This window comes from Sarcophilus harrisii, chromosome 3 (genome assembly GCF_902635505.1).
Source record: "Sarcophilus harrisii chromosome 3, mSarHar1.11, whole genome shotgun sequence".
Taxonomy (NCBI): domain Eukaryota; kingdom Metazoa; phylum Chordata; class Mammalia; order Dasyuromorphia; family Dasyuridae; genus Sarcophilus; species Sarcophilus harrisii.
The window spans coordinates 304,249,378-304,262,199 of record NC_045428.1 but is presented as its reverse complement, the minus strand read 5'-3'; the positions used below and the strand labels follow the sequence as shown (position 1 = coordinate 304,262,199).

At 34.6% G+C, this 12,822-nt stretch overlaps 1 protein-coding gene across 4 annotated transcripts in view; it reads left to right on the top strand.

Moving 5' to 3' along the window:
• The window catches only part of KPNA1 (karyopherin subunit alpha 1), a 92,462-nt gene that overhangs the window by 39,084 nt on the left and 40,556 nt on the right, over nt 1–12,822 (top strand). For all 4 annotated transcript variants that reach the window (XM_012544554.3, XM_031959732.1, XM_031959734.1 and 1 more), the window contains one exon: nt 4,038–4,145. In XM_012544554.3, the coding sequence (XP_012400008.1) occupies nt 4,038–4,145 (108 nt within the window). The remainder of the gene's footprint in view (nt 1–4,037; nt 4,146–12,822) is intronic.

Here is a 12,822-nt window from a genome sequence, read left to right as displayed (position 1 = left end):
CTGAATGGATGTCCATCAGTTGGAGAATGGCTGAATAAATTGTGGTATATGAAAATTATGGAATATTACTGTTCTGTAAGAAATGACCAACAGGATGATTTCAGAAAGGCCTGGAAAGACTTACACGAACTGATGCTGAGTGAAATGAGCAGGACCAGGAGATCATTATATACTTCTACAACAATACTAGATGATGACCAGTTCTGATGGATCAGGCCATCCTCAGCAACGAGATCAACCAAATCATTTCTAATGGAGCAGTAATGAACTGAACTAGCTATACCCAGAAAAAGAACTCTGGGAGATGACTAAAAACCATTACATTGAATTCCAATCCCTATAGTTATGCACACCTGCATTTTTGATTTCCTTCACAAGCTAATTGTACAATAATTCAGAGTCTGATTCTTTTGTACAGCAAAATAATGTTTTGTCATGTATACTTATTGTGTATCTAAGTTATATTTTAATATATTTTAACATCTACTGGTCATCCTGACATTTAGGAGGGTGGGGGTAAGAGCTGAAAAATTGGAACAAGAGGTTTGGCAATTGTTAATGCTGTAAAGTCACCCATGTATATATCCTGTAAATAAAAGGCTATTAAAAAAAAAAAAGAATATATTGCTATAACAGGGTAAGATATTTATCTAAATCTAATTTCTACTAAACTCTTTTTCAGTGTTTTCAACAGTGTCAAATAAGGAGTTCCTCTAGAAAAACAAAAACTGATCTTTTTTAAAATAGTAGCTTTTTACAACTCTGAGATACCACTATACACCTGTCAGATTGGCCAGAATGACAGGGAAAGATAATGCAGAATGTTGGAGAGGATGTGGGAAAACAGGGACACTGATACATTATTGGTGGAATTGTGAATACATCCAGCCATTCTGGAGAGCAATTTGGAACTGTGCCCAAAAAGTTATCAAACTGTGCATACCCTTTGATCCAGCAGTGTCTCTACTGGGCTTATACCCCAAAGAGATACTAAAAAGGGGAAAGGGACCTGTATGTGTCAAAATGTTTGTGGCAGCCCTGTTTGTAGTGGCTAGAAGCTGGAAAATGAATGGATGCCCATCAATTGGAAAATGGTTGAGTAAATTGTGGTATATGAATGTTATGGAATATTATTGTTCTGTAAGAAATGACCAGCAGGACGAATACAGAGAGGATTGGCGAGACTTACATGAACTGATGCTGAGTGAAATGAGCAGAACCAGGAAATCATTATATACCTCAACAGCGATACTGTATGAGGATGTATTCTGATGGAAGTGGATTTCTTCAACAAAGACAAGATCTAACTTAGTTTCAATTGATCAAGGATGGACAGAAGCAGCTACACCCAAAGAAAGAACACTAGGAAATGAATGTAAACTGCTTGCATTTTTGTTCTTCTTCCCAGGTTATTTATACCTTCTAAATCCAATTCTCCCTGAGCCACAAGAAAACTGTTCGGTTCTGCACACATATATTATATCCAAGATCTACTGTAATCTATTTAACATGTATAGGACTGCTTGCCATCTTTGGGGAGAGGATGGAGGGAGGGAGGGGAAAATTCGCAATAGAAGTGAGTGCAAGGGATAATGTTGTAAAAAATTACCCTGGCATGGGTTCTGTCAATAAAAAGTTATTTAATTAAAAAAAAAATAGTAGCTTTTTATTTTTCAAAATGGATGCAAAGATAGTTTGTAACATTCACCTTAAAAAACTTTGTGTTCCAAATTTTTCTCCTTTTTTACCTACCTCCTTGCTCCCTAGACTGCAAGTAATCCAATATAAGATGAACATGTGCACTTTTGTAAACATTTTCTTGTTGCAAAAGATAAATCAGATCAAAAGGGCAAAAAAAAAAAAAAGAGAGAGAGAGAGAGAGAGAAAACAAGCAAGCAAACAAGCAAAAAGATGAAAATGCAGTGTTGTGATTCACATTCAGTCCGCATAGTCCTTTCTCTGGATGGATGTAGTAGATGGCTCTCCCTCCATCCTAAGTCTCTTGGAATTGACCTGAATCACCTCATTTTTTAACAGAGCAAGTTCATCATAGTTGATTATCCCATAATCTTGTTGCTGTGTACAATGTTCTCTTGGTTCTATTCACTTCACTTAGCATCAGTTCATGTGAGTCTCTCCAGGCTTTTCTGAAACCATCCTGTTGATCATTTCTTATAGAACAATAAGATTCCATTACATTCATATACTATAACTTATTCAGCTATTCCCCAACTGATGGCATCCACTCAATTTCCAGTTTCAGTAGAGACATTGCTGGATCAAAGGATAGTTCCAAATTGTTCTCCAGAATGGTTGGATCAATTTACAACCCTACCAACGATGTATTAGTGTCCCTCCCATATTTATCATTGCCTTTTCCTGTCATCTTGGCCAATCGGAGAGATGTGAAGTGGTATCTCAGAGTTGTCTTAGTTTCTCTAATCAATAGTGATTTAAAGCATTTTTTCATATGTTTAGAAATGGCTTCAATTTCTTTGAAAATTGTTCATATTCTTTTATCAGTTGGGGATGGCTTGTATTCTTATAAATTTGAATCAATTGTCAATATATTTTAGAAATGAGGTCTTTATCAGAAACCTTGGGTATAATATTCCCCGCCCTGTTTTCTGCTTCTCTTCTCATCTTGGCTGCATTGTTGGGTTTTTGTTGTTGTTGTTGTTTTTGTTTTTTACAAAAGTTTTTTAATTTAATATAATCAGAATTATCCATTTTGCATTTCATAATATTCTTTTATTGATCTTTGGCCATAAATTCCTTCCTTCCTTCACATATCTGAGAAATAGACTGTCCCTTATTCTCCTAATTTGCTTATAGTATCTATATCTAAATCATAAACCCATTTTACCAAATCTTGTTATAGGGTGTTAGGTGTTGGTCAGTACCTAGTTTCTGACATACTGTTTTCCAATTTTCCCAGCAATTGTCAAATAGTTCTTATCCCCAAAGTTGGAGTCTTTGGGCTTATCAAACATGAGATTACTATAGTCATTGATTATTGGATCTTGTGAACCTAACCTATTCTATTGATCCACTTCTCTTTTTCTTAACCAATACCAAACAATTTTGATGACAGCTGCTTATATAATATAGTTTTAGGTCTGGTACAGCTAGGCCACTTTTATTTGCATTTTTTTTCATTAATTCCCTTTTAATAGGGTTTTTTTCCCCCTGACACAATTGGGGTTAAGTGACCTGTCCAGGGTCACACAACTTGGAAGTTTTTAAATGTCTGAAACCAAATTTGAACTCAGGTCCTCCTGACTTCAGAGCTGATGCTCTATCCACTGTCCCTTAATAGTTTATTTTTACATTACCTTTGTTTCCAAATATATTCCTTTTCATTCCTACCCAAACTGACATTTCTTAGTAACAGAGATTAAAGAGGAAAAAAAAGCAAGTTAGGAATACCAACCAATATTTATAGTATACTCAGTATTGCATAATCATATCTCCTGCCTCTGTGTTGAAGAGAATAAGGTAAATTTTCTCAAATCTCTTCCTGGGTCAAGCTTGATCCTCTTTCCCTTTTTCTTGCCCTCTCTTCATTATTCCTTCCCTTCTTTCTCACCCCCTTCTTTATTTTTCTTTTTCCTTTTTCTTTACATTGTTATACTTATTGTGTATATTATCTCTTCATTTTCTTTGTGTTCATTGTCTTCCTATGCTTCTCTAAAATCTTCCAGTTTTTTGTTTTATAATTATTTTCTCATACATTCACATGTCATAATTTGTTTAGCTGTTTTCCAGTCATTGGATGTTTACTTTGTTTCTAGTTCTGTTACCACAAAAAATGCGATTATGGATATTTTGGTTTCATTCTGCCTTTAACCTATATAACTATAACTATATTAGCCTGTATAAACTGCCCTGTAGTAGATGCCTGATAAAATGCTTGTTGTCAAACTTCTTTGGGGCATATGTCTAACTTTGGGATCTTTCTGTTATTAAAGTTATTTATCAATATTTTATACACTCAGCACATGGAATACTCTTCTTAAAAGACTTTTCTTTTTCAGTTGTTCAAGCGAAGAAATGTTGCCACAGCAGAAGAAGAAGCAGAAGAAGAAGTAATGTCAGATGGAGGTTTCCATGAGGCCCAAATCAATAACATGGAGATGGCATCAGTAAGTGGCATGTGAAAGACAAACTTTTTTAATTATAAAAAAAACTCACACATCAGCTTTCTTTTAATCTTAAGTAAACTTTGTTATGTAACTTAGAATAGTATATTTTGTATCTAGGTTATATATTATCATCCCCTCTTGTCAATTTCTCACTCTGCTTCAAGGAAGCATATTTGATAGTTCTAGACTGAAGAGTTTAGAATACTTGAGTTTGAAGACTCTCTTGTCTAATTAATAACTGTATGATTGTGAACAAGTCACTTAAACAATCTCTCATTTTCAGTTGCTCATATCTAAACTGAAGAAGGATGATTTTTTAACTGCTGTAGTTTCACAAACATTGCACATAAGAGGGTCAGCTCACTTTGCACTAAACGTTTCTTTACCAAGCAACCTTTTGTTCTCTTATTTAGTACAGTTTAATTGAAGGGAAAAAAAAGGATGACATATCACTATATTGGTGAATTTTATAGCAATTTTAAGTGATACATTTATATTTTATTAGTAAATTGGAATTCTATTTAGTGGGAAGAGCACAAACCTGGGAGTTAAACTATATTCTAGTCACCACTCTGTTGCTAACAAGTTGTGTAACTGTGCTTAGGTCACTTTTCTATAGGCCTTGGTTTTTTTGATGTTAAACTGAGATGGGTGAGATAAGATCATTTTTGGTGTTCTTTATAGCCTATGATCTTTATAAGGTAATACTACTTCATTATAAGCAGCATGATAGAGTGGATAGTCACTCTTAAAACTTGGAAGACATGGGTTCAAGTCCAGCCTTTGACACATGCCTGTTTCACCTTAAATAGTTTCAGTTATAGAACAATAAGATTCCATTACATTCATATACCATATCTTACTCAGCCATTCCCCAGCTATTGGGTATCCACTCATTTTCCAGTTCCATTTTCAGTTGAGACTTAAGAGTTCAAGTTTAGGGGAAAGTGACAACCTGGATTAGTCAAGATTTTTCCTTATTTGGAAATTCTTTGTAAAAATTAAATCACAGATCCAAGCTCTCTCCTTGTATAAATTCCTTAGGGTCCTTATCACTTTGATAACTCATCGGTTAACTGATTAAACCAAGTTTCTGAATCCACAATTTTGTAAATTTTACAAATTTATAAATCAAACCTTCAGCTGCAGGTATATTGGCAAAGTACCTATGGCCCAGCTGGAAGCATTTAAATTCTGTTTACCTTCATATATTGGTGATTGTGCTAGCAGTAATGGATTTTGAGTTAAGGAAAGTTAAAACCTCTTAGCTTATTCTTTCACATTCTTAATTACTTTGGCAAAGTACATGAAGTACATTGGAAATAGATCATAGAAAACTTTGAAGTATAATATGTGTGATTTTTATCAGTGAATAGATCTTTAATAGGTTATTTATAAACAGTGTTTTCATTGTTTTCCAAACATCAGAATTTCTAAATCCGTGGAAGAGGTAAGTTAAAGTTATGTAAATCATAGTTTGCTACAATTTTATTATAAAGAAATGTTCCCAGACTATCCTGCTTAACTTACATAATCAAAAATAGTATAGGGCAAAAATCTTTATTAAGGGTATTAAGTCCTTTTCACAAGCTGAGACTAATTGAAGCTGACATCAAAATCATTTTAACAACTTTTTAAAAAATAGATTGTTTCGGGAATTGCAAGGAAGAATTAGAAATAACTTATTACATTTAAGCATGCCACCATCTTGTGCTAGAGAGGAGAAAAATCTAGCGAAAAATCGTACCTGGTAGTGCTTTAAAGCTTCACCTAAACTAATCTGATTATTCTTATATGGAAGGTAGCTGCTTTTAAAAATAACTAGCAGCATTTTCAAGTTTGCTATCGTTGAATAAATTTGGTATAATGTAAGACCCATCCTGTAGAGGTTATTATTTCTTCTTAGGCAGTATGCTTGCAATTCCATTAGCTTATACCAGGTAAATAATGATAGTTCTCACTTTGAATTTATATGCTCAGTGGATGGAAGGCTTTCCTCAGTTATAGAAAGAGTGACTAAAATAATATAACATATATTTTCAGAAAATATTTATTCTTTTTTTTGTTTGTTTTGTTTTTGATTTTTTGCAAGGCAATTGGTGTTAAGTCTCTTGCCCAAGGTCACACAGCTAGTGTTAGGTATGTGAGGCTGTATTTGAACTCAGGTCTTCCTGACTTCAGGGTTGGTGCTCTATCCACTGTGTCATCTAGCTTCTCTAACTTTTATTTTTTTAGCAACTTAAATTGTTTATGTGTGACTTGGAGTGTCCTATCTGAGACACTCGTTATGTGCTCCAGACAGATAACTTAACCTCACTCAGCCTTAGGTTTCCTCATCTATAAAATGGGGATACTAGTAATAGTTGTTCTGAGGTTCAAAGTCCTTAAAGCATTATATAAACTCTAGTTAGCTTAAATTAACAACAGTTTTATAAACTACTAAATGCTGGTATCTAATATTTCTGAAGAAATATTTCTCATCTGTTAACGAGAGATTGCCTTATGGGGGGATTTTTAAACAATAAAACACCCAGGTATAAATGAGAACTTCCCTGATTTACTTTTAGTAGTTACTAGTTATGGCTTAACTATATTGTTATCATCCCCTCCAAGGCCAAGTAGTTTATTTTTTTCTACTTTTTAAGAATCATAAAATCTGAATGTTAGAGCATCAGAGATCATTTATCTCAATCTATTGTACACCGTAAGAATTTATTCTATAGTATTTCTGGTAGATTATTAGTCAATCGCTTATAAAATAATTCCCATAATGGGAAACTTTGCCTAATGAGCCCAATTCCATTTCTAGACACTAGAGTTGTTAGATCTTTTATAAAAATTCAGATTTTGCCCCACTGTCATTTCCACATATTTGTCATAGTTTATTCCTTCTTGGAATAAGATAGAAAGGAACTTTTCTAGTGAATTACACATTCTTTTATATTTGAAAACAGCTTAGTCTTTTGTCCTATAACTAAATAACCTCAGTTTCCTCAGTTACTTTTCATATGATCTGTTTTTTGACTATACACCATACTGGTTTCTCCGGAAACACTTTTATTTGGAATTTTCCTTATAATGTGGTGTACAGATTTGGAATTTGCCTTTGTATGATAAATTTGAGTAATTTAAGCAACAAAGACAAAGCCTCACACTACGTTGATCTAGCTATAAGTTTTATTGATAGTACATAAACCACTAGTAGAACCCTAATACAATATGGATATAAGGAATATTTGCTCTCTGCCTTGTTGCTTAAGGCTTCTTGAAAGTGAAATTTCTTATGCATTCATAGAATCCTAGGAAAACAGTTCTGTCCATTTAAATTACTGTTTCTGGATGACTTCATAATTTTAGGGGGCAGTACAAGTTTATCTTAATGTGAACAATGTAATCCTAAGATACTACTCCACTTACAAATTTTTGGTTTTGGTTTGAATAAATTTGGGTTAAATGGCTTGCCCAGGATTACAGAGCTACTAATGTCTGAGGCTGGACTTGAGTTGGGGGCCTTTTGACTCCAGAGCCAGTGTTCTTTCCACTGTGCCATCTAACTGCCCCACTTAAAAATTTAGTTCAGTATTGCACTTCTTGGATAATGAATTAAGGCTTTGAGAGTTTGATTTGCATTAGTAAACAGACAGTATTGCAGATTTGCTCTGATTGGGGCAGATTACAGTTTAATTGTTAAGGTAACTTCATGATTGAGAAATGACCTAAGGAAAAACCAAGAAGACTGAGCTTCCGACTGAGCGGGATTGTGGTAGAATAAAATGACCATTGCATTACTTTTGCAATTTTATAGACAAGTTATATCTTTCTGCACCATGAACAAGTTGGACTAGATTGCTTCTCAGGCTCCTTCCAGCTTGAAGGTTACAAAACTATGATCCTCTAACTATTGCAAAGTTTGACAAAATCCAGAAACTTTTTCCATAGCTTTGTCATGGGCTCTTTGTCCAAGGAACAATCTGTCTAAAAATTGTGGAAGGACAAGGCAAAGGGCCTAAAGTAAGAATTACTCTTATCAAAATCTTAAATCCTAAAGTACTCTTTCTAGATTATTCTTACAGCAAAAGGAAGAGTTTGTTATTCCCATGTTTTTCGGGACTTCACATTGCAAAGAAGTTTGAAGACTTCATCTGTGAGAGAAGATACATTTAAGTTTATGTTAACTCTCATTTCCTATATAGTCCTGAAAAAAAAATCTATGCTTCTAGAGGCATGGTTTCTGTAATGTTTGGCCTTTCTAGTGTTTTATCAAACCTGTACTGATTTCATTTCTTTCTTTCTTTCTTTTGTTTTGGCTGAAGCAATTGGGGTTAAGTGATTTGCCCAGGGTCACACTGCCAGGAAGGGTTAAGTGTTGGAGGTCAGATTTGGACTCAGGTCCTCCTGACTTCAGGGCTGGTGCTTTATCCACTGTGCCACCTAGCTGCCCCCAATTTCATTGTTTTTTTTTTTTTTTTTTTTTTCAGTAAGAATTTACCTAAGCAATCTGGCATTTCTCTTTTGAAATGCCATTAAGAAATAATAGCAGAAGCATAGAGATCACATGACTACCAAAATGAAAAACTAGCCATTTTTCTTTAATCCTCACAGTCTCTCATATTTTTCCAGAATACATGTTATGTGCCAGACATAAAGCCATGTCAGCTGTCTGAATGATCTAGAACACCAAGAACCCAATCAAAGTAGAAACTTTCATGAACCACTAATCTTTAAATCCTAACATACTCAACACCCTTTTCTAGCACTCATTTCTGGCAGCATGGTTGCAACAAGCTCAATGATCTTAAAATAGGACACAGCTCTACACATTTACTCATATGCCCTCTTCTTTCAGAGCTATAGAGTTTGATTCCAGCATGGTTGCAATAAGCTCAATGATCTTAAAATAGGACACAGCTCTACACATTTACTCATATGCCCTCTTCTTTCAGAGCTATAGAGTTTGATTCCAATGGCAGAAATTTACTATATTATAATAGCAACATAATTGTGCTCTGTGTTACTGAACCCTCCAAAAAAATAAGAAAAAAGGGAAAGGGAGGGGCAGGTTGGTGTGTGCATGTGACTGTGTGGCACTCCATAAAACTTAAGGAAAAGAGGCCAGCATAAGGCTGGTGCCAATTCTGTCCTTACAGAAATTACCCAGGAATGAGACCAAGACTATGACCACTGTGGGAAGAGGCAAAAGCATTTTGACATCTGAAACTGCCACCAAAGGAGAAGGAATGAGAAAGTGAGTAATAGGGTAAAATAAAAAATAAAAGAGCAGATATAGTTACTTAAGCTTTCAGGAGGTAATAAATTCAAGGATCTTGAACATAAGAAGATAAACTAACAAAGATTAATAGCAAATGGAAATATTACCTCTGGATCAAGTGAAAAACTTAAACTATCTACAAATAAGACTTCAAAAGCGAAGAAAAATGAATAAGGCATAGGAGGCAATGAATTCTGAAGAGAGTATGGAGCTTCTGCAGAATGTTCTTGAATATATTTAAAAAGAAATAAGAATTGTGAAAGCAGAATGTATGGCCTACACAGCAGAATAGAAAAATTTCAGTCCACTGTGGCAAATGTTAACCAAAGAAACAAAAAGAAAGAACTAATTGGGAATGCAAATATGCAAAAGTGAGACAATCTGGAAGAAGAGAGACACAAAGAGTCAGTATTAAAAGAAAACTTGATCACCAATCAAGCAAAATACATTCATCTTTGAAGTCAGAATATTTAGAGACTATTTAAGTATTGCAGGTTCTGCAGAAGAATAGGACAAGACAAAATGAAAGTGGCAATCAAAATAATCACCTCTAAAAACAAAAGCCTAGCCTCCAAACTACAGCATCTATAATGGTTTAGCCTAATGATACTATGTAAAAAATAATTAATTCTAAAAGCAACCAGGAGATAAAGACCTTAAAAATTAGAAAGGTAAGGGAATTTGATTAAAACATGACTAATTTGCATCCACTAGAAAATCCAGAAGGAAATTAAGTAATGTGTTTCAAAGAGCAGTAGTGCTCAAGATGCAGCCCAGGAGGAAATAATGAGTAATCTGAAGCTGACCATGCATTAAAAAAAAAAAAAAGTGGACATTCTATCAAAAAGGTAACTTAAAATATTTCAAGGGGGGGTAGGGGTGGGAAACAATCTGAAGAGATTATTTGTTTCTTTAAGCAACCCAGAAGCCAGAAATACCAGAAGGGTAAACAAGTATAGCAACTAAAGACAACAACAAAATAACAACAGACTATTAAGGGATTTCTTTCCAAACATACACATAGAAAATGACAAAAGAAAAATCTAGATAAAAGTGATGTTAGGGAAGCATATCTGGAATATCATAGACTAAATTTCACAATAACCTACCTACAAGTGTTTTTGTGAGTTTAATATTGAGATGAGTCTCTAGGACTGGCATTCTATCTACTGTGCCACTTATCTATTCAATAACAAAATAAAGGAAGACTAAATAAGTTTAGAGATCAGGAAGCAAAGAACATATTTCAAATATTCAGGGAACACAAATAATGAAAAGAATGCAAGAAAGTTTAGAAAAAATATAATGAAATTTTAAAAACTAAAAATCTGAGAGAAGGAAGATTCTTTACAATTTAAGAGAGAAGAAAAAGAGGAAAATAAAAACAAGAAAAAAGAACTTGAAAAGGGCTAATAAGAGGCACAAGTTTAGGGGGCTCCAAGGTGAGGGAGAGAGAGCCAGTGGGAATAGGGCCATCTTAAACTGTAGATTAAGCTCAGATAACCAAAAAAATTGTTTCAGCAAAAGATGGGGAAAGCATCCTAATTTGGCAGGGAAAGGAATTTTAGAGACATGGTGAAAAATATAAGCCCAACTGTCATGATTTTAATTGTGAATAGATTAAATGACCCAATAGAGTAACAGATTGGAACCCTACAAATATGTTAATTACAAGAAGTACATGTCTAAAACAAAGTCATAAAAATAACGAGGGACTAGGAAAACAAGTGAAACCAAAAAAAGCAGAAGTTGCAGTGATTGCTAATTTTACAGATAATAAAACAAACATTTTAAATAAGGCAACTATATTATGTTGAAAGAAAGCATGGACAGCAAATCAGTATCAACTTCGAATGCCTTTGCATCTAAATTCATAAAGGAAACATGAAGTAAATTACAAGGAAACATAAATGGTAATACATTGGTCCTTCTGCCTTACATTCTGGAGTTTGGACAGAGAGAGACTATAGGATCACTTGGAGATAATGAACAGAGGGATGGCAGTGGAGGATAGACTGGGTAGGAAAACTTGAAACAGGGTGACCAACAGTAGGATAGTGGGATAGTCCAGGTGGGAGGTGATGAGGGCCTGCGCCAGGAAAGAGAAGAGAGCATATGTTAAAATGTTAAGTAGGTAAAATCTAAGACCTGTGGATTGATTGGAAATGGGAGAGTGAGGATAACATCTAGGTCACAGGGCAGCTGGATGGTACAGAGTTCAAATCTGGTCTCAGGAACTTAACACTTCCTTGCTGTGTGACCATGGGCAAGTCACTTAACCCCAATTGTCTAGCTAAAACTAATGATAATAAAAATAATAAAAAATGAGACTTAAGTGTGCCTCTCAGTTATAGCTGAGACTAAAAGAAAGGTAAACAAATTGTTATGGAAATTGTTTACATTTTGACTATAATATAAATGAGCATCATTTTATAACAGAGTCCCACTTCAGTGATTTACTACACAGCGGTTGTTGGTGGATGAGGCAGTGTATGGGTATTGGATGAGAAGGGTTTATATTTGTCCATCTCTTGGTTAATGCGAGCAATTACTCCTTTCTTAGACCCCACCATGTTAGGAGCATCATCAGTTGTCATGCTGGCTAATTTAGCCCTGTCCAGCTCCAAATCGTTCATAAATTGGCAAACCTTTTCATAGATATCCTCTCCTGTAGTTATTCCTTTGATGCTTTGCAGTGCAGCAAGATCTTCTATGACTTCAAAATAATCATTCGTCCCACGGATAAAAATTAGAAATTGTGCAGAATCACGAACATCATTGCTTTTGTCAAGTGCCAAGGAAAAATATGAAATTTTTTTTTTATGGAGTTTTGCAAATGCTGGTGCAGATTGTCTCCCATTTCTTCAATCCTCTGTGTAATTGTAGGTCCTGAAAGACTCACTGTACTAAATAAATCGGCCTTCTCTGGACACATCTCTTTGACAATAGAAAGAAGGCATTCTTTAACATATTCTCCCTCCACAAGTGGTCTGCCAGTGCGTGCTATTAGCTTGGCCACTTGAAAACTTGCTTGCAGTGATGAAATATTTATCTGCTTCTGCTTCACAAAAGTATTTTGCTGAGTTGTCAATGTATTTTTACTTTTAATACTTTCTTTTCTCACTTCTCCAACCAAACAATCATTTGTCTTTATGTTGAGTTTCATAGTATCGACGCCAATTATATTCTTTGAACACAGACACCATATTCTGGCATATCAGACATACAGCTCTTTCCTTGTACTGCTTGAAAAAGTAATCATAAGTCCACTGTTCTTTGAATATCCTACATACACTCCGAGTCAATTTTTTTTTCTTGACATCATTATTTCCTAGGGATTCCAAATTGCTATTAGTAAAATACTAATATATATAAGCGCTACAAAAACAATATACCAGCAATAACTTT